At 33.6% G+C, this 26,939-nt stretch overlaps 1 protein-coding gene across 1 annotated transcript; it reads right to left on the reverse strand.

Moving 5' to 3' along the window:
• Positions 1-506: 506 nt before the first annotated feature.
• On the reverse strand, positions 507-25,154 carry LOC134242810 (thrombospondin-1-like). Its single transcript, XM_062724931.1, has 8 exons — positions 25,019-25,154; positions 22,662-22,863; positions 19,712-19,816; positions 2,902-2,967; positions 1,651-1,842; positions 1,274-1,465; positions 970-1,161; positions 507-595 (listed from the first exon to the last, which is right to left on the reverse strand). Exons 1-8 carry the CDS (start codon positions 25,073-25,075, stop codon positions 507-509), a joined length of 1,095 nt encoding a protein of 364 aa, XP_062580915.1. The 5' UTR covers positions 25,076-25,154.
• Positions 25,155-26,939: the final 1,785 nt, after the last annotated feature.

Genomic DNA, 26,939 nt, shown 5'->3' on the forward strand with positions numbered 1-26,939 from the left:
GGCAAGTGGGGGGTGTCTCTGTATGAGTGAAAACAAAAATCAAACAAATAAAATAAAATTTGTTGTTTTTATCTCATCAAAAAAGTTAGCAAACGTAGTCCCTTTATCGATCTATCCATAATATATGGACCTCAAAGAAAACATGTCGATCTCTCACTTCTTTTTCGGTCAATATACTTTTCTGTGAAGTAGATATACTTATGGATCGACCTCATGAGAGTGTTCATTGTAAATTTGTATAGAATTCAAATTCAACTTGGAAATATTGTTCATATAAATTTGATGGTTATATTACTTTATTGTTTCTTTAAAGTATACTCATAGAGACACACCGAACTTATCGTCTGGCAGTTAAATTTCTCATTTTAATTCATTTCAATAATACATATTTTTTAATGCATTTGTTCAGCTGATACATAACTTTTACTCCTAAAAACATTATGAAAAGGTGATTATCAGACCTGGGCATGACTTGATGTTGCATGTCCTTTCTTCTTTAAAGAAGCTCAATCCAACACAGTCTCTGCCCCCGTGTCGCGGTACGGGGTTGTTGCATGTCCTATTTCGGGTTCTTTCCTGATGTCCAGCTCCACAGCTTGTCGTGCATTGTGTCCATTCATTGAATGGACCAAAAAGTGACCATCCCCCAGGAACTTATATAATTGAAAAAAAAGAAATGAGAAATCTATATTTATTTATTCAGTAGCAAAAGAACAAAAACGGAATACATTCGAATGATTCTCTGGAAATAATATTTTTTTCAGGAAATTTTCCTAATTTCTATTTTTGTATTATCTTAATTCACAGCAAGTCACATAATGTGAGTGCTATAAAAAGTATGACTTTATGAGTTGATGAAGGAGGAGGTAAAGAGGGTTACAAAAACTTGAACGTATGTTAAGCCAAAAACTATCAATCATCGTATAAAAAAAATGAAACAACAGTTTATTGAGTAGCTAAATTCTTTACCTGGGCAAAAAGGGCGTGTACATGGTTTGCTTTCTTTTCGTGCACTAGGTCCCTCACACGGATTACCACCATAAAGAGGGGCTGGTTGAGAACATGTGCGAAAAAGCACACGCGTTTGAGTTCCATTACCACATGAGACAGTGCACTGACTCCAGTCACCAAAAGGAAGAAATTCAGACCAATGACCATCAACTTTGATATAGATCTATGTATTTATTTCTGATAAGGAATTATGAAATCTAATTTTAGAAGTACAATTACTTCACAGATACTTTAAAAGAAATGCCTAATATCACACATGTACCTGGACAAGGACTCATAACACATGTCTTTGTTTCAGTAAGTGTGCTTGTCCCAATGCAATTTTCCCCTCCATACTGTGGCGTTGGATTATCACATTCCCTTGTTTTACTTCTACTTTGTATCCCCGTACCACAGGTAACAGAGCATAAATTCCACTCGCTGTATTTACCAAATGCTGACCAATTTCCGTCAACTTTCAATGCATAAAATTGATTAGTCAGAATTCAAACTACTGTATTTTCACAATCCTTTTCACAAATTTTCACAATCCTTTTCACAATATTTTCTAACGAAAAAAACTGCCCTTAATATGTTTTCTCTATAGTTTACATGTTCAACAGATACGTGAGAGAGTTTATTTGTAGTATACATCTTTACCTGGACAAGGCTGGGTATTACATGACCGCGAGGATTTACTTCCAAAGCTTGATCCTTTACAATCTATGCCGTTCCCGGAGGGACGAGGATTTGTACAGGTACGCACCTCTTGTCCTGATTGTATGCCACCTCCACACGTTGCTGTACATGGTGTCCAGAAAAAGGAGAATGGTGACCAACCTCCATCAACAGCTTAAAGGGATGAGCAGTGTTAGTAATTTTAAAAGTAATTTTAAAAGTTTTGCGAACCTTTTTTTTAAGTTATTATCAAAGTAATCGAATTTACAAATACAACTCCGCTATGAACAAGGTTTAATGAGAAAGAATGTGGTCAATTGTCACATCCTTTTTTTTTAACTTGACGTCAAATTTGGTAGAAAGGTTTCACCAAAAAATTCAAATGACAGGTTAAAAAATATTTAAATATCGCTATTTATCTCAAACTTATTTGGAGATAAAAATGTAAAATCCTATATCTTTGCAAGTTAGAGTTTAATAAATAAATCACTAAGTTAAATAATGTCTAGTTATTTCCTCTGTAAAGGCTGCATATTATTTCCGGATTTTTTTTAAATTCAACACTTTATGACATTTTAACTCTGGTCAGTGCGCAGTACTGGCGACCTTCAATGAGCGAGATTTTTTGCAAAAATATTAAGTTAAAAAATGAAAAAAAAAAATGTTTTGAAAAAAATCGCAATAATTGTCAATAATTTTTTCGACAATACTTATATTTTGCTTCGCTGAAAAGAAATAAATTTCAGGAGATAGGCAGTCTCCTTTTTTTTAAGATGACTTTGCAAATTGCCATGAATATTGCTGAAGAATCTACCAAAGAGTAGTGAAAATTTTAGGACGCAATGATGATCATTTTTCACTCCTGACAAATGGTCATGCTTTTACCAAACAACCCTCGTAAAATTATGTTTGTTTCATTGTCCAATGGTCTGCATCTCGCTCTGGAATAATACTATCTGTGAGTAACTTCTGCTGAATATTATTTAATTTTGTGTTTTTCATTTATATCTTTTCTTGGGCAAGGCTGGGGTGATTAATGTATAATAGAAACTGATTTACTTGTCACTTGATCATACATTTCCTTCATGTATGAGTTTTATAATGATAAAAAAACTTTTTAATCTAAGTTAGAGTGCCAGGAAAATAATGTAAAATAGTTTATATCTTTAATGATTAAATATAAGATTAATTTTGAATTATCGACATCTTGTAATATGTTTTCAACCAACTTACGTTCAGCACATCTTGGATCAGCAAGAAAACAACGTTTATCTTTGTTTATCTGTGTGCAAGCTGGATCTGATTGAAAAGGATCTTCTTGATAAGTACATTAAATTCCGATTGAACGTTCATTTATCAAAAAAATTTATATCTTACAAAGATATGATCTATATTGTACCTTTGAGCATATTTTTAAACATGTATATAATCATGTTTAAGAACTGGGCGCCTGAGTTCCATACCATATTACACGTACGTGACTGATTACATGCAAATATTAAGTAAACTTACATTTATCATAGCGAGCAGCACCAAGCGCTACGCGTCACTGCGAGCTCTTAAAACAATTTGAATGAAGAAAAATTAAAATTCAGACTTTGCACATTCATCGAAACATTCTGTTCGCAGTTACCTTTGGCCCCATAATCCTTAACAAATTGGCCATGGATCTCGCCTCAAACTACGTTCTCGTGGTAACAAGAAGTTCCAAGATAGAAATAAACTTGCCTAGAAGCAGACGATTTTAATGGATATATAAAGCAAACAAAAAGTAGATTAAACATTTTTGATTAAAATTCGCTCTGTTCAGACAGAGTCTATACAGATACCAATTGTACGTGTAGTTGATTAAACATTTTTGATTAAAATTCGCTCTGTTCAGACAGAGTCTATACAGATACCAATTGTACGTGTAGTTTGAAGATCCCCATCAAAAACAAAATTGAATTACTCTGCCTGGACGTAAGGTTCGTACTATCATCATATTAAATTCCTTAGTTTTTCATATCCTTATCAAAGTCTATATCAGTGAAAATATTAATTCAACTGAAATTCAAAGGTACAGAATCTATCTAAACACTCTATTGCTTTTGAATCAAGTAAACGTGTAGCATATGCACATGGACCTTAACGCTGATCTAAGTGATTATGCCTTTGCCACTGTTCATTATCAGAAATTACCAAAAATTTTACTCTTTCTGCTTTTCTGATATTTTTAATGAAAAGGATGAAGATAATGAATATAAACCGATCTACAAAATCAACAACCAGTATCACACGCTACAAAGAAGGATTTAGTGAAATGACATATTTATTTAAAAAAAAAGTAATAATAATGACCAGGGAATTTACGAAATGCTGACACTTTACGAAGTTGTTAAAATCTTATCACCACCTTATCTATAGAAGCTTGCCTCTTTCTTATTAAAAATGATCACAACCAGAAAATGCTCTTGAATATCAAATAAGTTGGGAGACAGAAATACCACGTTCAGGCGATGCTGGAATATTATTGCATGAACAAAGAAAGTTGAAGATGGAAAACCTAAAGTGATTCAACATTGTTCCTTGTTTACCCTTACTGTCTTAAGCTTCAAGCTTTAAGACACCAAGATTATTAAACATAATCTGTAGTATCCTTTATGCCATATTCTCGGGGATATCTGCACTGAACCAAAATTCTAAGTTTTCACGTAACATTTTTATTTTTTTTAAAGAACAAATACATACAATTAAGAATTCATGGTAAATGATGCATATTTCAGTTTGATGCGTAAATATCATGTAAGTATATCGTCAGAATTTTAGACAAAGTGTCCAGGTCATGACGTACCATCAAAATGAAATTCACATGAAATAATTTCTATGGAGTCAGACCACTACTCGCCCTAATTACTGCACGGCATTCTTTTGTCATATATATCATGTCTCCCTGATTATGAGATTGACCTGTTTGTGCCACAATTATTGCATTGATTTTCCCTAAACAGGTGAAATTGTTTGGGGAATTTGACACTCATTATTAGATTTGACACTCCTTATTACATTCCCAAGTGTTCTCAATAGGATTCAGATCCGAGGATTTGGCAGTGCATCATCACACAGCCTTATTGTCAACATCCTAGGGAACGTAAGTGAATCGCTTTAAGGATGATTCAGAATATTTTAGATGATAGTACTCTGCGACGAGCAACAATTTCTTACCATTGAAGTGTTTTTTAAAATGTTTTCAAAAGTGTTTCAAAACATTGTAACAGACTTTTAAACTAATTGTGACGCGAAAGATATAAGATAAAAACTTGATGTTTAACATGCATTCTCTGTAAGCACAAAAAATTTACTATAGGGCTTAGAAACGACATATCTCCGATTTCTATGAAATTTGCACCACAGGTGCACCTTGGTGCAAAACCAGCAAATATGGTACTAGAAGTTTCTCACGTGCACCCGGTTGCTATGGAGACGGATCCATTTAATTTGGCCATTTTTGGCCATTTTGACCAAAACAAAATTGAGGAAATATAACTGCATTTTTGTTTTTATGTAGTAAACTCAAATGCATGTATAATTCTTTTTATCATAGGAAAACATCAACTGTTAAGAAATACAGGGCATATAATCAGTTATATATTCTAGAATCAACCCCGCTTTTAGAAAATGGTCCTGCAATATGGCATACTTTCTGAAAATGTGAAAAGTGGCATTTTTTGAGAAATCTGAGGTTAAATAAAAACAATTGTCTACGGATTTTTTTTTAAAATATTATGCGTGTCGTCATACGTCAATATCAGTAGTGTCTCTTTGTGAAAAAAATTGGTATGGGATCTTAATGCTATTTTAAGTAACTTGTATAAAAAAATAGGCATTCTTCAGAAAAATCAAAAAAATGAAATTTGGGCGCAATTTAAGACGCCATTGCTAGGTAATTATGAAATATACTGTAAAAGTCAATATGCTTATGACAGAAACTGGACAATAAGAGCTACTAGGCATATTGTTTTTTGGGATTTTCGTTTTCTATTTATAGCTTGAAATGCCTAAATATAAACATGTCTCATTAAATACTGAAAAATGTCAATATTCCATCAATTACAAGCTCTACTGAATCATAAATGATAAACATACGGATCCCTCCACTATTTCATCAATAAGAACAAGGAATAATATAAAAACTCAAAAATTATTGAGAAAAGGCTCTCATATCTATAAATAGTAAAACTGTCTAAAAATAGACACATATGATATTAACTATGAAATGTTGATCTACCACTATTTCTCAAATTAGAGATGAAGAATTTACAGACTTACTGTAATTAATTGTAACCGACATAGTGTGACTGATGAGAACAAAAGAGCATTTAGGACACTCTCTACACATGAATTGCAAATATTTTTTCGGATATTGAGAAAAATATATTGTATAAAGGAGTTAATATTTAGCGTATTTATCTAGTTTTCACTATTTGATTGTGAAAGATAGAGAAACTAGAAATCGAAGGTTGACCGAACTAAAAACAATTCTTCTAGCACAACATTATCCAGAAAATCTTATTCTTTCTGCCATAGAATAATCCAAGAAAATTCCGCAGGATATTTTAAGAACAACCAGAAAAAAGGACAAAGATCCATTCTTAATCCCTTTTGTAGCAACATTCAATCCGAAACACAATAATATATTTCAAGAAGCAAGAAAGAATTTTACAATCATTGAACGGAATAATGATCTTCAACAACTTACATCGAAATCGGATTTGATTCGCAGACAAAGACAACCCCCAAATTTAAAAAAAGACTATTGACCAGAGCTAAATTCAACACAATTCCAGAACAATATTCCGTAACAAGTTGCGGTGATTCGATATGCGGTACCTGTCCTAATCTCCGAACAGGATCTTCTATAATTATTTTCAAGTGTGGAAAACATTTCTTGTGAATGAAAATATGACTTGTAAGAGCAAAAACCTCTTTTTTGTATTACGTGTAACAACTGTAGAGAGGAATACATCAGCCAGACTGGGACCCAATTAACCGCCCGAATGTGCGTACATCGCCAACAAATTAACAATCCGAGCCTCAGAAACACGCCATGCAGTGAACATTTCGATGTTTGCTCACAAGGAAACTACTGTGTGTTACCCTTTTATAAACTTAGGAACAATTCCGCTGCAATGAGATTAGCAAAAGAAAACTACGTCATAAATCTGTTCTCACCAAAACTGAAGAAACATTAAGATTGAGAAATTATTTTTTTCTATATACCAGCGATTAGAATTTCTTTTTACTTTGTTTATTGAGACTGAAAAAAAAATATGATTTATTGTCCAATATTGTCTAATTTGATTTTCCCTAACATTTACATAATGTAGCCTTACTATGACGTCATAGATTTCTTCCTTCCCTGCAAAGACTCTCATGGCATCATGACGTCATAATCAACGTTACCAAGTTACCAAGCAAAACAATCAGTTCAATTTATGTACACCTGAACACGGATTATGAAATCCAGAAAGCGCTTGTGTTAAATGAAATTTGGAAACTGCATTTTCTTTTTCATATATATATATATATATATATATATATATATATATATATATATATATATATATATATATATATATATATATATATATATATATATATATATATATATATATATATATATATATATATATAAAAATGAAAGAAATATCACAGTGTCCGGTAATTAATATTAGAAAAAAATTTTTGACAAGGCAACAATGTTAGTAAAACGTAAGCGCTTTCTTCATTATTTCTTCAGACGTTTTACATTTGAAAACGATTCAAAAATGTGACGTAATAACGTTACCTGTTGATAACGTCAACAACAATTCAATGACGTCACAATGCTATTAGAGGAAACAATAATAGAGCCAAAGTAAAATAACATAATTCATATATATATATCAATATTACAAATTAAAACTTTTCTAAGGTGAAATTTATAGCAAAGGGTTGGGACCCCTTAACCTTTTCGCTGTTGTACAGTTTTACAGTTCAAATAACGTACAGTGCTGTGACAGTTTTCTATTACGTCGAATCAATGATGTAACGTAACTGTGACGTCATAAACAATGTAGATAAAAGTCTAAATACTTTCCGCCTAAATGCTCACTTTTTGTAGTAAATTGTGCAAAAAAGACAATAAAAACAAATTCTACAACAACTTACCCCTTTGAAAATTACATTTTATATAACATACATGCAAAAATAATATATTTTAATAGACTATAAGTAAGGAGTTTTTTTTCTAAATAATATACCGGTAATTTTATGTGACGTCAAATACCCGTCAAATATATAAAGCATTCTAATTAAAATTTACAAATGCAGTGTGTTGTAATGCATACATAAATAACTACTTGCAAGTTCTCGTTATTTATTTTTGAAAATTCTGTAGGACTTCAAGAATTTTATTTGTTTAAAGTGTCGGGAGGAGGAGGGGGCTACAAAAAAAATCCGACAAGCAAAGTAAAAGCCTAAATTGTTCAGAGTTTCCGAACTCATTAAAAAAAATTCCTATTTCTCGTGCTTGTGTGTGTGAAGGGGGGGGGGGGGGTGGTCTTACATTTTGGTAGACTTTTCGACAAAAAACACTTTAAATTGCCATTGCTTAAACTTACTGCAATACAGAAATAGGGGATGGGGACGGCATCTTAAATAAGATTATAATGTTTAAAAAAAAAAAGTAAACACCCTTTGTTATACGGGCATTTGCACATTTACACCTTTCCCTTAATCGCTTAAAATTAATTGTATCGTTTTAAATAATTATTTATATTTGTTCAATGTTTATGGAGATCTTTTAATACTTTTGATATTTTTCATTGCGTTTCTAAAAATTAAAACTGGAATACACAGACAAAGACGTACGTTTCTTCACATTGTCTTCGTCTTTACACCCTTGATCGTAAACTGGGATGCAATATATAGAATGATGTCTGATCCAATCGAATGGAGATTGAACATCTGAATGTTCAGATGAATGAAAAACTACATCTACAGGCCTTATGTTCTGTAATCGTTTTTAATCCATTAAATTGTATTATATATATACTCTTAATTTTTCATATGGACTTAAAAATATCACAGAACTCGTGCTTGTCCTTTGTCTAATTACCTTTAAGGTCTTACGCAAGGAAATAGCCAATCAAAATGAACTTAGTCAAATGAAGTTCCATATACATAGAGACAAAATCTTTTTCTTTTTTTTTTATTTTCGGCAACTTTTTTTTAGGTCTACAATTTTGATTTTGGACTCATGTACTAGAGATATCAAATCTTTAGCAGAATTGTGCCACTGAATTAAAGGGAACTCTTCTTTAGGTGCGCGTGATGCAACTTCCTGGATGGTGCGTAGTCTGTTTGTCAACATCTGAAACCCACGTGTATTTCGGGGTAGGTTTGTTTACTCTCTTTTTTTTTCTTAAAAGCCGCATAAGGGGTATTTTTTTCTGATCTCAAATTTTTGTCTAAGCATTAACCTTTATTTTCTATTTCATGATTTATCTGCTGAGAGTCTAGTTAATTAATTAATTTAAGTAAAGCTATATAGTAACATATAGTGAAATTATTTCCTTGTGTGAGACCTTACGACCATCAGTCCGAAGTTTCACCTGTTCAAAAAGCAAATATAGTACGTGTGTTAAACAGTTCACAGTTTAAGGCTCTGTGCAATTGTTCTACCTGGTACCCTAACAGGATTTTGAAGCATGGGGTTGAAATTTGGAGCACAAAATACTGAAAATTATTCATAAAATCTGAAACTTCCTTTCTGCATATTCCCGCATCTCAACACGATCAAGGAAGCCTTGTTGTAAAGGGCTCGCTTTGTGATCAGGCCCGGGTTCGATTCTTGCGATCCGTCATATCTAACTACCCCGGTAATAGATAGTTATATTTTTCTAGGTGTCTTTCGAATGGGACCTGACAAAGCCGGGGTCCATTTTCAAAGTTAAAGGAGTAAAACCCAAAAAGAAGTATACAAAATAAATGAAATTCTTTAATCTGTGCATGCCTGTATAATTGTAAGATTTGCTTTCAATTTATTCTAAATACCTGTATGCAGTATAAACAACATTTATAATCACTGTGGGTTGGATGTTAGTATCAAGTTCAAATGTAAAATAAGTAAATCTCATTAATTTATTCTTCCACCTTCATAAGAGACTCGATGACAATGAAATAGTTGTAATTTAAAATTTTTATTCAGTCGATGAAAAACGTGATTTACAGTCATCGTTTCGTAACACAGACAGTGTGCTAACAAATTGAATATAACCGTTACGGCATTATGAAAACTTGTATTCGCAGAGTTGTAGCAGAAATTTGACAAAAATACGAAAAACGATGTAATCAAAAAAACTTTTGAATTAATAAGCATTTGTTTGAAAAAAAAACAAGCTAATTAAGAGAAATTGTGTCCCCCGCTTAAGGAAAAAGTAAAACATGCGCAGTTCGGGGGGAGGCGGGAGAGTCGGATCCCCCTCACTGAATTTGTAGAATTATTAAATGTATACACACATGTACAGTACCGACCAGGCCAAACCTGACACCAAAGCAGTCCCAGAAAGCAGTCCCCGGGACTGCTTTGGACCGCTCTGGGACCGCTGTGGGACTGCTCTGGGACTGCTATGAAAAGCAGTTCCAGCAGTCCCAGCTGCCCCTGGGACTGCTTTCTTGGACTGCTTTGTTCACTCAGGTGTGAAAAAGGTTCTGAGTGACATAATACCTCCGCCTCGTGTGTATTTTGAATTTGCAGGCTCCCTGTTGTTTTGTTTACTTGCAACAGAGAGGAGTTTAAACTGATTAATAAGCAAGGATTTCTTACATTCTTATAATAAGTAGAGATTATTAAAGTTAATTCATATTTTCAGGGACTGTATACTTACACAAATTAATTTGTAGTTTAGAATAAATTTTTGAAAATATATATAAAGTTGATAAATAAGGAATTCATGAGAACATTTTTATTCCAAAAAATAAATTACGTTTATCAGAGTTTATGAGAAAAAAATGGCTACATGTGGGCCTTTTTTAATTATTTAATTTAAAATTATGTACTCAAAATTTGCATTTGGTACTATTAAAATAATCATTACAGTTAGGTTCAACATTTTTTGATTAAAAATGCTACACGTTTTATAAGGACCACGCTAAAAAAGAGTATTCCATGTAACCCTCAAGTAAAACCCAACAATTTATTAAATGACCATGAAATAAAATTATGCTCCCAATCTCCCGTAACATAAACAATGTGAATAATCATTGGGGAATTAATTAATGAATTAGCGGTAGCTTTTAATTTATAAACAAGTTATTAAAAGAGTATATTTATTTAAAAAAAAAAAGAGAAAATACCGGGAATTGTGATTTATTTCTTTTTTGTTTTGCTAGTGTTTACCCTGCCGATTAATGTTTATAAGATGGTATCAACACCCATTGTTTCAATCGCCTTTGGGCAGAAAATCGATGCATGTTATTTGGGTATTTGTAACAGTGTTACACATCATTGAACATGCTGGTAAACAATGAAATTTGTATAAATTTCTTTCGGGATTAACTAATTTTGAAAATAATCTGAAGCTTCCATTCTGGTGATTTACAGATGTACACTCTAACATTTAAAATAAAACACTTAAAACTGAGTTTTACAGAACGAGGCATTAACGATAATTCGATTGACAAGTCAATAGAAATAATCATGACTGAAAAATAATACCTGATAAAATTAACAAAGATTTTTTTAAAAGCCCCAAGACTTAAGAAAATTCCTTTAGAGTATGCCGATAATTTAAATTGGCGATATAATGAAAAGATCTATTTAAAGCTTCTTCTGGTGGAAAATAATTAATTCACGTTTAATTTTCTGTACAAAAAATAAATATGGGAACCAGTATCAATCACAGAAGAATTATTAATATGCCCAAGAATTGTGATTATATATTCATGTTCAGTGTAATTCATATATGTACATGTAAGTGTGAAAGCCTTCTTCGTCCAATAAATATTATAATTTCAATTTTTATGCGCATACATGTTCTCTTCATAAATGACCTTCCCTTACATGTAAGGATTCCTGGCATACTAACCAGAATCAATTTCTACTGCCTTTTATTGTCCATTGTTTATTGCAAATCCTATTTCTGAGTTAGCTCCGCTCATTAAATTAATAAGCCCCGTCCACTGGGACTGCTGGGACTGCTTTCTGGGACTGCTGGGACCGCTGTGGGACTGCTCTGGGACCGCTACTGCACTACTCTGGGAGCGCTGTGGGACTGCTTTAGCAGTCCCCGGGACTGCCCTGGGACTTGTTGTGGAAAGAACAGAAATCCGTCTTGATCGTATAGTGGTTTATTTAGGCTCTGTTATTAACTATAGAAACAGAACGTACAGTATTGTGACGTAACAATAACGTTAACGTACTTTACATAAACCCGCGGATAATCTCTGACACTCCGGGCACCGAAATGAATTTTACTAGCATCTTAAAAAGTTCAAATCAAAATAACAGTTCACTGAAATTTAGAATAAAAACACGTTCATAATCGCTTAATTAAGAGGTGCATTCGCGGATTCTTTCTTTGGCTTTTGTTTTGACACTCGATCAGAAGAAAGTACTTTTAGTTCGTTCTCATTCACTTCGATTGGATATAGTTTCGCAATTGGTCTATTTGTAAGTCCATTTTTGGTCCGTAAAGTGGCAGCTCTAACGAATCCGTCTCTCCCCCGTATGAGTTCCTCCACGACAGCTAGTTTCCACATGATCCGAGGTTTCTCCTCATGGATTTGGATAATATCACCGACTTTAATTTTCTGCGACCTGCTTCCATTTGCTGTATGATACTCTCTGAGTAATGTTAAATATTCTCTCTTCTAGCGGATCCAAAAGTTATTTAAGATAGTATTCTGATTATCCAGACGTTGGTTAAGACGGCGGGAAGTCAATGGGTGACAATCGCTTGAATTTTCTTGGTCATCTGCCGGGTATGGTAAGGAACTCAGTCATCTTCCGTACAGTATATGCGATGGTGTTAGTGGCTATGGATCCTCGAGGTTCGATGAAACGTATGTTAACGGACGGTAGTTAACTATTGCTTCAACTTCTGTTACTACAGTTTGTAGAGTTTCTAAATCGATAAATGAACGGCCGATTATTTTCTTCAGTGTTGTTTTGATAAATCCGATGAGTCGCTCCCAAAAGCCTCCATACCATGGAGCTGCTCTCGGAATGAATTTCCAGTTAACTCCCATATCTGCGAGTTCATCGTTAAGAGTTTTAGATTCAAACAGTTGCTTCAGGTAATTCGCTGCAGACTTGAAAGTTGGCGCATTATCTTAGATGATTAGCTTAGGCACGGATCTTTGGCTTGCAAATCTACGGAATGCCCGTAAAAATGATTGTTCGGATAAATCACCGACTGTCTCTAGATGAACTGCTCTTGTATAAGCACACGTAAATAAGCAAATATAAGCTTTAGATTCTCTTCGGTTCCGTTCCTTGACGAATAAAGCTCCTGTGAAGTCTACGCCTGTACTCGTATATGGCGCTGATTCCTCCGTACGAAAAAAATAGGGTAAAGGCGGCAGATCTGGTGAGGAATAGTCTTTTCCATGTACAAGTTTGCAAATCACACATATCCGCTTGACAAATTTTACAGCTTGTCTGATGGCTGGTATCCAAAACTTTTGTCGGATGTATGACATTGTTGCATTCGTGCTAGAATGGCCACTCCGCTGATGAGCATCTCTGATGATCAAGTTTGTAAATGCGTCCTTTTTTGGTAGTAAATTAGGGTTCTTCGTCTTGTTGTCTATTTCGGCATAGGAAATCCTACCTCTACAGCGTATGCATCCATCCGTATCAAGAAATAGACGAAGCTGTCTAATAAGAGATGGCTTGGCTCCATTGGAATTCATTTTCATAATTTCATTGGAAAATGCGTTCTTTTGACATCCTTTTATCAAGTTCTTTACGGCTCTGTTTAGTTCTTCGCATGTTAAACTGTTGAATTCTCTGTCGGATATGTGAACTCGGCAATTTTTCACAAATCGCAATACAAATGCAACTACATGTAGTAGTTTTTTGTAATCGCTGAATCTTGATACGTCAACGATGTTCAGAATGTTTTCGAGTTTAGTAGTAAGTTCGTTTGACGTTGTCGTGCATTCCTCCTCTTTTTCCATTACCGAATGTACCGAGGTCGGTTGTGGGCTCCAACATGGCCATGCCTCTTTGTTGCAAATCCATGACGGTCCATATTTCCATAAGGTACTGTCCATGAATGAAGTTGCGTCAAGTCCTCGGGTCAGCAGATCAGCAGGGTTGTCATGTGTTGGGCAGTATTTCCATGTGAATGCACTACATAATTCGCAATTTTCAAATATTCTGTTTTAAGATGTCGAATCTTGCTTTTACTTCTGTAACTTTCTTACACTCCCCTGGAAAGTGATTCTCTGTGCAACAGTAAATGCATGGGCGGCTCTTTATCTCTGTTGTTTCGACATAAGGAATTGACTCTTTTGTTTTCTGGTTGTGTCCATAATGAACATGGCGTTGTTTCTTTGAGGCTCCGGTAAGAATCATTGCTGTTGCGTGGAATCTATTGCTGTTTTCAATCTGCCCTGATTCAAGGATTTTGACTTCTTTGCTGATAGCTTTACGAAGATTGTGTAGTGAAATGTTGTCACCATCGTACTCACGTGCAATGTTTTTCCGGATTCCAGCTGGTAGTTTGTTGATTATGACTGGAATAAGTAAAGCTCCGTACATCTCTTGTTGTTGTCCTAGACATTCTAAACTCCTGACATGAGATTCCAAGCAGTCGCCATAATTTCTTAAACTGATGGCGTCGTTTCTCGGGGCATGCAGTTCAATAGTGCTCTCATGTGAGCATTGATAATTTTTTGCGGTTGACCAAACCACTCCTTGAGCATGTCTATGGCGGCTTCATCATTTGCGTTGTAATTTCTTCTTCTATGTCCTCTTCAGATAGGGCGTCTAATATTCGTTCATTTAGTTCTTGTAGAGTTTGCCTTTTCTGTGTTAGAGACTTCCTGATTATTTCGATTTCCTCCGTTACTTCACTGCCTGTTCTTTCTTTCAAGTCCAAAAATCGTCCGAAAAGTTTTGTCACCGCTGATCTGTTACCGGCCCGTATGGCTTTCAGTCTTCCTTCCATTCCGTCTTATGTAAACATTCCGTCGATCACGGCACCAAATGTTGTGGAAAGAATAGAAATGCGTCTTGATCGTATAGTGGTTTATTTAGACTCTGTTATTAACTATAGAAACATAACGTACAGTATTGTGACATAACAATAACGTTAACGTACGTTACATAAACCCGCGGATAATCCGTGACAGGACTGCTTTGTGTCAGGTTGCGTCTGGTCGGTATTGTACACTGAAGCAAATAAAATATACCATCATGGATATACAGATTTAATTGCTTATTCTTTATTATGAATAGATTATGTGTATATATAGAAGATTCTTTTTATATGGAATATTTATCACACTGTAATGAGGATTTTATGAGTTTGTACGAGCCAGACCTCGTAATTTTTTTATTTCGCGTGCTGAATACTTTTATTTTTTTTTAAAAAAAGTATTTCTAAAAAAAGTGATCCATCCGGGACTTGAACTCGAGACCTCTCACATGGGAAGCGAGAAACATACCACTAGACCACGGAATCACTTTACCTGGAGTCAAGTATATATGCGGAAGTGAAGTCACATACATGTATATATTCATGTTCGGTATTGTCAAAATTTTACAAAATACATGGTGTTTGATTTATCTAGCCTTTTTTAAACAGTTCTAATAGATGTAATAAGAACATAAAGTCCGCCGAGAACCTGTTTTATACGCAATAACTCTCCTCATGCCCCTGTGCTAAAAATAGCAACATGTAATACTTTAGATACTAATAAAACGAACGTGGCGGGGCACTTTGGGAGGGTTGAGAGAGGTCCTATGGAGTTTTGGTATAAAATTACATTGCATAAGCTCAAAATCTTCTTGAAATATTGCCCGGAAATTATAGTGTTACACACAGAGAGTTTGTATAAATTTACGACCTTGAACTTTGACCTTTTGACCTCAAAATCAATAGTAGTCTTCATTAGGCCACAAGGAGTTGTTATGTAAAACTCTTGCATTGCAATAGCTCAAATCGTTATAGAGATATCGTGTGGAAACGAAAGTGTAATAACAGACAGAATTCGCTTATTTATGACCTTGACCTTTGACCTTTTGACCTCAATATCAATAGGGTTTTTCTTTAGTCCATAGGGAGTTGCTATGCTATATTTCATTGCAAAGGCTCAAAGGGTTCTTGAGATATCGTGTGGAAACGAAAGCGTTACAGACAGACAGAAAGACGGACGGACGGACGGACAAACCCAAATAAATATCCCCCACTTTTCAAGCGGGGGACAAAAACTGATGCACTCATCCAAATTGAGGGCCTTTTCAAAGTCGGGTTCAAAGTAGTTTTCTTTCTTTGGTTGCTGGCTATATAAATTAAAAAAATTTCGAAAATCTTACTGAAGTTCGCTACTCCTTCTCAATCGGACTAGTGGGCCGTGAACCTTCGCACTAGTGGATCCCTCGCAATTTCGACAGAAAAGATATTTTGCCTGCCCTCTGATTGTAAATGTCTGCCCTATTTCTTACATTAACTAAATAGCGAGAAATTTAATCTAGCACAGAAGCAACGGAAAATTCTGAATCCGGCTAATAGCCCCCCCCCCCCCCCCCCCCCCCCCCCCCCGCCCCAATTCACCGGCAGATAAAATCGATGATTCATGCTTAAACGAAATTAAATCTGTATAGGTCTTTTGAGCAAACAGAGTGGATGAAATTAGGTGGGAGCATATATATACACGTGGAAGTTCCATGTCACGGTCGTTTCTTGCAGAGGCATAATTGATCAATGAGCATAAGAAGTTTTTTTTTTTCTGGCACTTGTCATTTCCTGTTCCCTTGTGGATTTTTTTTATTATGTGACATGTATAAAATAAATTTTTCCACTTTGTTATGCTCCTGAGAACTTCTTACAGTCGTTTTAAAAGCTATTCAATTTCAAAAATGTTCCAATTTTAAATTGTTTTTAAAATATTTACAGAAATTACAATATGATATTGCATTACTGGTATTTCCACAATCAAAAGAATGATAAGTTATTCCATTTTGGGAGATAAAGGGTTTTCCAAATGTAACTTTGATTGCTAGTGTCATTCATTTAAGGATTGAAAATATTGATAAGATATTTGATTTCAAATCAGAATATATTATTTACATTTTCTAATTAAAGACCAAGACAAATGAAATACCCGTTCAACATTTCTTTCCTTACATTCCATTTTTTCAGTGACGGAATGGTAAAATATTGTTTTCTTCAAAACGAGAACAAAGTGGCGCGAAATTAAGGAAGAGAACGTAACGTCATAATCAGTTTTACTTGTGACGTAATGAAGTTAAGGAAAAGCCCAAAATAGGCCCATGGCACTTAAAGTAGTATTTGAAAATAGGCCCAAAATCGGCCCGCGGCACAAAGAATGTTAAAGGAAAACATACAGTTTATCACTATATGAAAAAAATATATATATGTATATCGTAAACGGTTAATGTTTAATTTCCTATAAATAGTTAATTGTGTTATAATAATTTTCAACAAAATACATTTTATAAATTCATCATGTTACAAAACCCGATCATTTACAAACGGTTTGTATTTTCACATGTGGTCATGAAATAGTCTAGAACATGAAACCATTCCATGGTAAGATGCAAATCTTATACGGTACCACTTCTGATGCACCAGATATGCATTTCGACAAATTATGTCTTTTCAATGATACTCTTATATGCCAAACGTTTTTTAAAGAGTATTTGTTAATATAACTCTTGATGTTAGAGTCCTTTTGATTATGTTGATCTCCTATTTATAGTATTCTCTAATGGATTATGTTGGTCTTTTGAGTTGAAAGAGTCCCGTGGTGCAGCTTTTAGTTGATTTCCCCTACAATGTACAATGAAATTGGCGTAGGTTAAAATTCAAAAGCATCCACGATCACGATCGATTACGATTTATAACAAACCGAATTTTAATTTTTAAAACCTAACCACATCTGTATATATAAAATCATTGAAATTCTAAAAACTTACCAGTAACTGTTATGTTGTCTTTTTGAATATTTTCCGGATGTCCTACTGCGTATGCTCTTTATTCGTACTTTGGCAAACTCGTACTGAATTCATATTTATCATTGAATGTGTAAAATTCCTATATCTAATATCCTTAATTTTTATTGTTATTTATAATAGTTAGTAAAGATATATGGTAGTGCGACTTTGTCAAATCCGACCTCCTTATGGTCCGACAGTGTTATAGTCCGACACTATTATAGTCCGAATTATCTATCAGCAAAAATAGGATCGGAGCGCTCGGCGAAGATCCGACGTTGAATCAATGTTGGCAATTCATCTTAATTTGAATTCAATGTTGAATCAACGTTACATTCTCAACGCTGAAAAGTCAACGTTGAATCAATAGTGTATCTAAATTTATCAACGTCTAAACCCAAACTTCAACTAATATTGAACTTTAAAACAACGTTGTGTGACTGCTGGGATCATCTCCCAAGATTGAAATGTATCAATATTTTGGCTGTCTGTCTAAAAACAGATGTCCTTAGATCTTCTTCACTTCTACATACACTCAAACCTGTTTTAAGGAGCCACTTGTGAGAGAATGACAAATTGGCCACATAAGACAGTTGACCACTTATTCCAGGTTTCAAACCAAAGAATTAAAAAATTGCAACAACTGTTGTATATTTATTTTCACACGTATCCAAATCCACAATTTCAACACATTTTAAAAACTTGGGAAGATTTAAATCACATGAAATCCCTTTTCATAATTTTCATTTTACATGAATTTCTGAAAGAAATCTGTTATTGTTTTTTTTCTGTGTTGGTAATTTTGATTTTACACCCATAGAATTTACATCACACGAAATCATTTAATGTTCTAACAACTCAGCATTTCCCTGATGCTGTCAGTGTGAAAAGCTTTTCAGTTTTTCTAGATATGTATTTATTTATATAACATAAAAGGTTAAACGCGAGATTGACCGCTTGACTTGATGACCTCAGTTGAAATTGTAATTAATGTAATGAGTTTATATCATGAACATATTCAACAACTTACTTTCGTATATATAAAGAACACCACAAAAAAAAAAGAAAAGAAAACACTCGTAACAATAAAACTTTTAATCATATTATTTAAATCATTAAATCCTGACAGAATTCAAATTCAACCTGCAATTATTGGTCAATAACTCATTATCAGCTGTTCATGTTTGGCTTCGCATGAGGATACGGGGTCAAGTGTGAGACGGAAGTCATGTGACAAAACAGACAAAATGGCCGCTGAAAACAGTCATGTGGAGCGCACGGGACCTAAAAATACTGGCCACTGGCCGCGTCAGACAGGTGGCCGCTTAAATGAGTTAAAATATAGTGTAAAAATGAACGAGCGGGATTGAAACTGGCCGCTCATGGGGAGTGGCCGCTGATTTAGGGTGACCGTAAGAGCAGGTGCGACTGTATATAGATGTTAAATTCAAAAAAGGAGTAGGGTTACTTTTGAGAAAGTCTAAAAATGGATAAAAGGAAAAGGCTATATTTCTACATACAATTCTTTCTCAGACACATGCAGACATAAAATACAGAAAACAGCATTGGTCAGTTATGGATTCATAATAGATTTATCACTAAAATATCTCGAAGATGTAGTATAACTTTATCTTAATGCTAAATAGTTTTATTTTTCTAAAAATTATGGAAAATGAAACACATCAATAGCATAAACATATTTCCAGCATTTTATGACGTAAATACGGACGACGAGCATAAAAAAATGAATATAACTGGTTTCCTATCTTTTAAAAGCATTCATATATAATAAGAAGATGAAGCTTTTATCTATAGTATAATGTAAACACTTACATTTAAACATCATTTTTGGGAAAAAAACTCTGTTTGGACAGCCTTTGGCGAAATTTTCACAGGGGTAGTTATTTAAAGTAAAATGATACAGAACCATACAATTTCCTGTAAAACAGTGAAAAAAAATATTTCATGATTATGTATGTATAACGTTAGAAAATTGAGAGGGTTACGTCAGATAATAATAGAAAACAATCTGTGTATATTTTTTTTCTAGGCTTGTTGAATAAAAAGCTTTTAATTATAAGTTTTCTTTCTCTTTTCGTCTAATTTAGTGTTGGATAAACTTTTTCATGTCAAGAACCTATTTAAACATTGCGATATTGGCTGCAATAAAACGCATTATTTTACATTATCTCAGAAATAAGTAGTTAGACCTGATATACTTATAGTTAAGCTTAATTTGATATATATTTCATCTTGATTAATAATATGATGTCTTATCGTCTTTAATCTCAACAAAACAATTCAATGAACATTTTAAAGCAAATTTACATCTGATCATTTCTAGCTCGACATACATGAATAATCTTATCACAATAAAACGAAACCAGAAACACATTTAGAAATAAAGAAAATTCCCTTTTTCATTAACAGTTACATATATACCGGTGAAAATTCTTTGAAATTGTTCATGAATTATGACGTTAATCGTGAATTGCTTATCTTAATAATTAAGAAAGAACCAAGGAACCCGATTTTTAAACCTTAGACGAGTATGATAGAAATAAAATTAAAAGCGATATGTGTGGTAAAATATTATACAATTGTTTCATATTGGAACTCATGAAATATCCCAAGCCAGTAGAAAATTATTGAAATCGATTATTAACGAAAATTGAATATTCATAGACTTTCAAACGTGGGGCATCCGAACAAATTTTACAAACCTACAGTTTATATATCATATTAAAGTTCCTACACAGGCAATTAACTTTTTCAAGGGCTTCTGGTAGTGCAGGCGTTTGGTTTTTGAGAAAATCTAACTTAAGGATAAACAACACAAACATTTTTTTTTCTTACAAATTGCAAATGTTTTTGATTAATTTCATGCTTTCTAGCTTTCAAAGGGATATTTGATAAGTTAAACAATCAATGTTTGGTCAAGCCACATGGTTTGACAAAAAGTACAAAAAATGCAATAAAAGTTATTATATTCATTGCCAATGAAAAAATATTTCAAAAATAGCAGGGTAACTTTTGCGCAAGTGATTGATTGATTGTATACTGTTTAACGTCCCTCTCCAGAATATTTCACTGATATGGAGACGTCACCATTGCCGGTAAAGGGCTGCAAATTTAGGCCTATGCTCGGCACTTACGGCCTTTGAGCAGAGACACACCTGCTGTGACACGGGGCCTCGGTTTATACGGTCTCATCCGAAGGACCGCCCCATTTAGTCGCCTTTTACGAAAAACAAAGCGGTACTGAGGACCTATTCTAATCCGGATCCCCACGGGGATTGTGCACGTGTGTGTGTCTGGGGAAGGGACAATTTGTTTAAGAAGACACATATGTAAATACCATAGATACCACTCCTAAGTTAGTCATGGTACATTTAATGAACGAATTTTTTCAAGAGATTACAATTAAAATGAGATACAGATATAGGGTAAAAATGAAGCGCTGTGGTCGTTTTATATGATAACAGAAGCTTACTTTTTAAGACTACATTTTGTTGGCAACATTCACTTTCTAAAAAAAAAATCTTGTGAATAAGCGTAAACAAAAACAGCTGTTCTGATAAAGAGATTTTGATAAAATTAATTGTTTTTTTTAAACAAATTAAGAAGTAAATTATCTTGTTAGAAATATTCTTCAGACGATGCAATTTAAGGGGGTTAGTCGCAAGAAAGAATGGTTTTTGTTTCACCTTTGTAACTTTTTTTTTTAAGTTTTGAATGATATATAAGCTTCAGTGTATTTTGTACACATTGATTTTTTTTCATCTTTGTACTTAATTGTGGATTGGATAGAGCACTCGCTTCATGATCGAGAGGTGGTGATTTCGAATCTCGGCAACGACTGACCTAAGTCGATAAAAGATGAGTAGCGAGTGTTCCTTCGCCATGCACTCGGGACTTGAAATGAAAGTTTTTTGTCCTTCGAATCGGGGTCCCGTGTCACGACAGGCGTTCGCACGATCAGGATCCCTCGCTGTTCAGTGGCCATTTGTGCCGAATAAAGGTAAAAAATGCAAGCCCTTTACTGATATATGGCAACATAAGTAAAAGAAAAATTGAATAGGACGTTAGAACAGCATTCAATCAATCAAATAAATGTTTTAATTCGTTTTTTGGGCACCTCTTACGTTGCACTCTTGATATTATTTTTTTTTTCAACATCAGCCATGACCAAATCTTGCTGTAATCTAAATTTGAAGCTCAATGCCTTACACATTAACAAGAATGACTTTCTGTTTAACATAAAAAATTCTAATTTATTTTGCAAATCATCAAAAAAATATTGAATTTTCATGAAATCATAAAGAAGATATTCAACTCATATCATATTTAGCATGATTTGGGGGAATGTTTTTTAGTGTTTTGAGATATAAATAAGAGATTTGACTTGTATATAGACAAAATAAAAAAAAGCTGCTACAGAGAATTTTATTCTATTTGTCTATGTTTATTTTGCAGGGTGACAAATGTGTGACCAGTATTTTTTAATTCATCCTTATCTGTTGCAAGCATCAATGGTAAAATTACTTCTATTGACATCGCTATGTCACTTATAATTATACATTCAATGGACAACTCTAGTTTTTGACAAATGACATTAAGGTAATTATAAACCTCGGTCACGTAGTTTGGATTATTCATGAATTCATCAATTATGCATATTATACAAATATGCAAGTAACATAATTTCCTTTATTGGCGGAGACCCTAAATTACCAAACATTATAATCAAGTAATAAAATCTTAAAATAAAAAAGTGTCTTACCTTCTTCAACCAAACCGGAGGTTCTATCGTAGCAGAATTCCACAAGCTGAGACAGGTCAGCTAATGGCAGACAATGATAAACATTTAGAGAGTATGCAATATAAGAACAATTAAGTCTTATTGAAGCATCTTTAACTTCAGACATGTTCCCTGGACAATTGTCTACTGGAAAAACAGCCATGCCATCTTGCCCTAAGAACCTCTGGAACAGTAAAAGAATCATTCATGCTAAATAAATGCATGAGCCGAACTTCATATATACAAAAAAAAGCATAAAACTCATATTTAGTACCAGGTTTTATGGAATACCTTGAGTGAAGGTGACAATTTGTACCATGTATGTTGAAATGATTTAAACGTCGAACGGTCCCAAAAATAATATTATCTCATCATAGAACTGCGGTCAATCGGTCAATTGCAAAGGAAAAGGTAGCATAACGGCCAAACCTGGCCCCTTAATTGACGTAATAATCAGAACACTGGTAAAATTGTAACAGTTTTTATTTAAGAACCTAAAATGATGCGTGCTTCAGATCTTACAGGGAAGCCACTAGAAAGTGCAGAAGTAGGACATTTCACCAAATTTCCTCAATTCTGGTAGAATTTTATCATATTTGAGATAGTTATATTTTCGGAAATCATCTTTCTCGTTTAAAGTCATCATTTTGTAAGTTCTATGGTCGATACAATGACCTTGTCAGCAATTACAATTTATTGGTTGAGTAAAATGCTGATTGACATTTTTCATACTGATTGTAAGTCCATTATTTAAATGCTGAATTGATGACGGGTTCTTCCGTTATAAACCAATCATGACACGGAGCACACTCTGCTCTTATTTTGTATTGTTTAATAGACCTTTGATCTTGAATATTGTTCGTTCTCTTCATATGTTTCATTTCAGCATTTGCAAGTTCAGATTTATCCAATATACCTGTGTATTCCCGGAAGTTTTACCCCCTTTCCCCAAAATGATATTCAAGTTGTCGTCTAAGAAACTTTATAGGAAAAATAACACTTTTATCTCTACTAGGGCAAGTTTTAGCTGTGTATATGTACCAGTTTAAAAAGGCAACATTCGAAAAAAAAATGGTTTAGATCGATTTAGAGTTTATTACATGTAGCTGTACATGAATCCAGTTATATGCAAACAAAGGATTATAAACATTATTCTGGTATAACATTTGACCGGAAGTATTGTCAGCCATGTTGTATCTATCTCAACTGTAAACAAACTGATGATATTAAAAGTATCTTAGTGTTTATGTTATAATGAACTCAATAATACATGTAACTATATGGTTATTAATTAAAGCCAGTATAATTGTATGATAGTATTACCATCTATAAAGTTAATAACTATTTACTGATAAAGGAGAGTTAATATTTTAGCAATATGGAAACTCTGATGACGACGGTGATGTGATGATGACGATGATGATGATGATGATGAAGACTTAAACACGAGAATTATCAGTATTTGTGAACATTGATCCCTACCATAGTCTGGGACTACAGCCCCGGAGGTTTGGGAGGTTTAAAACAAAGTGTTGGACTTCATTGAGACTGTCGTATGGATAATTATGGACAATACCACCATAGTTATATTTTCTTGGGTTGGATCTGAACACGGGTTAACACAGCTGTTTAAACGTCTTTTGATCGTTTAATTTTTTTTCGTAAATAACATTTTTTTGTACGACCATTTGCGTGAGAGTGAATGTGTGTAATTGTGTCATTTTATAGTTTTATTTGTCTTTTCTTATATTTTTTTTTCTAAATAAATTGTTTGTTTTTGAAGAGGTTCTTGTTTTTTATTTAAAAAAGAAAGCCTGGCTAATTCAACGTTACAATCATATTCGCACCAAACTTTAATCTGTCCCTTTGAAATTTTTAAATAGTTTTCTTGCAAAGGAGCAAGAAAAAGAAATGACGCCATTAATGAACTTAATAATATTCTTAATCACAAAAGGGCCCAGTCTTTAATCCAACATATTTCAAGTTAAAGACTATACCTTGTATTCCTACAGTTATAGATCGACTATTGCTTCTAAACTTTTCATAATTACAAAAAAGGAAAGAAAACATTTGAATAAAACTCTCGATAAAACTTCAATTTAAAAGAATGGAAATCTTTTTTGTGACGTAAAAGTAAAATCTTTCATAATGGCAAAACTGAAAGGGAGGAGATCCGTCAAAATTAGCTTAACTCAAAGCTTTGATCTTATTTTAAAAACACGTTTAAAATAGTTTTTGTGATACATGTACAAAGGGTCACATTACTTACAGAAGGGCGTACTACATGGCATACAAATGAGAAGTACAAAGATTAAAATAAACAAAAACATTATTTTTACCTGATCTGTCTGAAGTATCCCGAAGAAAAACAATATTAGTTGGAACTTGTTTTCCATGATGACTTCAACAATTGCTTGAAATTTTAGTATAACAACTCAACAACATTATTCTTCTATTTACTAAGCTCTGCTGTTTTTGAAAATAATTTCCTCTCAGTGAAATTGAAACTAAATCTATACCAGATGTATTTCTGTGTAAAATTGTGCCAAAATTACGGAAGTATACAATACTCAACACTTGCTATGTTATAACTAATATTTGATCGTGTTATCATGATATAAAAAGTAATGAATCCTTTATCATACACATATTTTGAATTGTATTAAGATGTTTTTACATAATAAAAGGCAACTTCTTTTGTTGGGTAGATTTCATTGCTTTAAGTTTCTTTTTAACTAAAATGTCATATTGAGTTTCGGATATCAATTCAACAGGATATATAATCAAATCAATATAGCATTGTGGATATGAAAAAAATATATACATAGTTATTTATGGAATCACTGTTTAGTTAGGAGACTATGTAAGGGGCATCAACGATAGTGAAATAGATTGGAAAATTATCCCATGTTTCCCACTATCGTTGATGTCCTCGGCATAGTCTCCTAACTAGACAATGATTTCCTATAATTTCAATTTTACTTGACTTAAATAACAAGCTTAAAATAAATCAAAATACCGTCTAATCTAATAGATTTGAAATGCACAAGGCATTCCATGTTATTCTCCATTGCCCCGCACCATGACGTCAAATTACGCTATAAAAAATATACTAATAAAAACACGAAAAAATATAATGACCGTTTAGTTACTGTTGTCAAATATCAACATTTATGAAATAAACAACAAAATAATTTTAAATTATAATCATAGCAACCTTGCTGACTTTAATTATATATGTGACATAGATTTCGGTTGTCGGAAGTCAAAGGTAAATGACTGAAGGACGATGCGTGTATCATATGATGAAGTGCAGATCTATGTGGCTATACCGATTTCACCACCTGGTTCAGCTTAGCTGTTTACCGTGTATATGGAAGTGGAGTTTTCGGTCTCACCAGGCCTCGGTGATAGTTGACAGCGTTGCACTAGCGACTTGCTTTTGATTCAAAGAAAATCCATTACTAGTATTTATTTTGTTTAAAAAAAAATATACTGCGTATTTAATTACTTGAGGAAACAATTTAAAAAAACATCTTTTTTTTTCTTTGGCGTATTCATACGCCACTCATATACATGGAGGTTGACATGTGACCTTTCAGTAGTATTTCAACAGAGGAATACACATTCCACAGGTATTTAAAGTACATTAATTATAATTGCATCACTGAAATTCCTGTCCTCTTTTCAAACATCCCCCTAATGGAGCATTATCCGCATGGCGCATGGAGGGGTGTTTAAAGCCTTTTCCTTATATCTGTATATACGTGTATAATGGCTCAATAAGGGCTTTATCTTTATGTAATGGGCCCTTATGCCACTTTGGAGCAAGTAGTTGTGATTAATGAGGAGTGAAGCATCATTAAAGGGAGTAAACAAGCAAGCAAATTCACAAACCCAATCACGCTTTCACGCCCAAAATCAAAAGATTTTTTTATTAGGGGGTGGGTGGGTGTTTATAAGAAATAAACAAAGACCAAAGAAAACCGACATTGGGGCATATTTATATATATAGTTTTTAAATGTTTATATGATTTTTCATGAAACATAACTGATTTGGGAAAAAAAGGAGAGATAACTCATTAATATTGGGAAAACTTTGCAGTATAGAAATCAACGGAAACCGCAAAAGACCGTGAAACAAAATTCCTTTATACAGGTACCTATAATATGGACTGTCACTTTACAAATCCATACCAGTGCTTATTTACGGGGATATTTATGTTTATAGATAAAAATCGACAAAATGCCAATTTTTCC

Source organism: Saccostrea cucullata, unplaced genomic scaffold (genome assembly GCF_032062105.1).
Source record: "Saccostrea cucullata isolate Sc308-1 unplaced genomic scaffold, CSIRO_AGI_Scuc_v1 ctg2655, whole genome shotgun sequence".
In the NCBI taxonomy this organism is placed as follows: domain Eukaryota; kingdom Metazoa; phylum Mollusca; class Bivalvia; order Ostreida; family Ostreidae; genus Saccostrea; species Saccostrea cuccullata.

What these genes read in the sequence shown, in the direction of transcription:
- LOC134242810 (XM_062724931.1), bottom strand. Translation starts at nt 25,075, where the DNA reads ATGGAAAACAAGTTCCAACTAATATTGTTTTTCTTCGGGATACTTCAG. An exon ending in CCCAAAAATGATGTTTAAAT is followed by an intron (nt 2,968 to 19,711) that starts GTAAGTGTTTAC and finishes CTTTTCAATCAG; the next exon opens with ATCCAGCTTGCACACAGATA. An exon ending in TGTTATGAGTCCTTGTCCAG is followed by an intron (nt 1,162 to 1,273) that starts GTACATGTGTGA and finishes TCTATATCAAAG; the next exon opens with TTGATGGTCATTGGTCTGAA.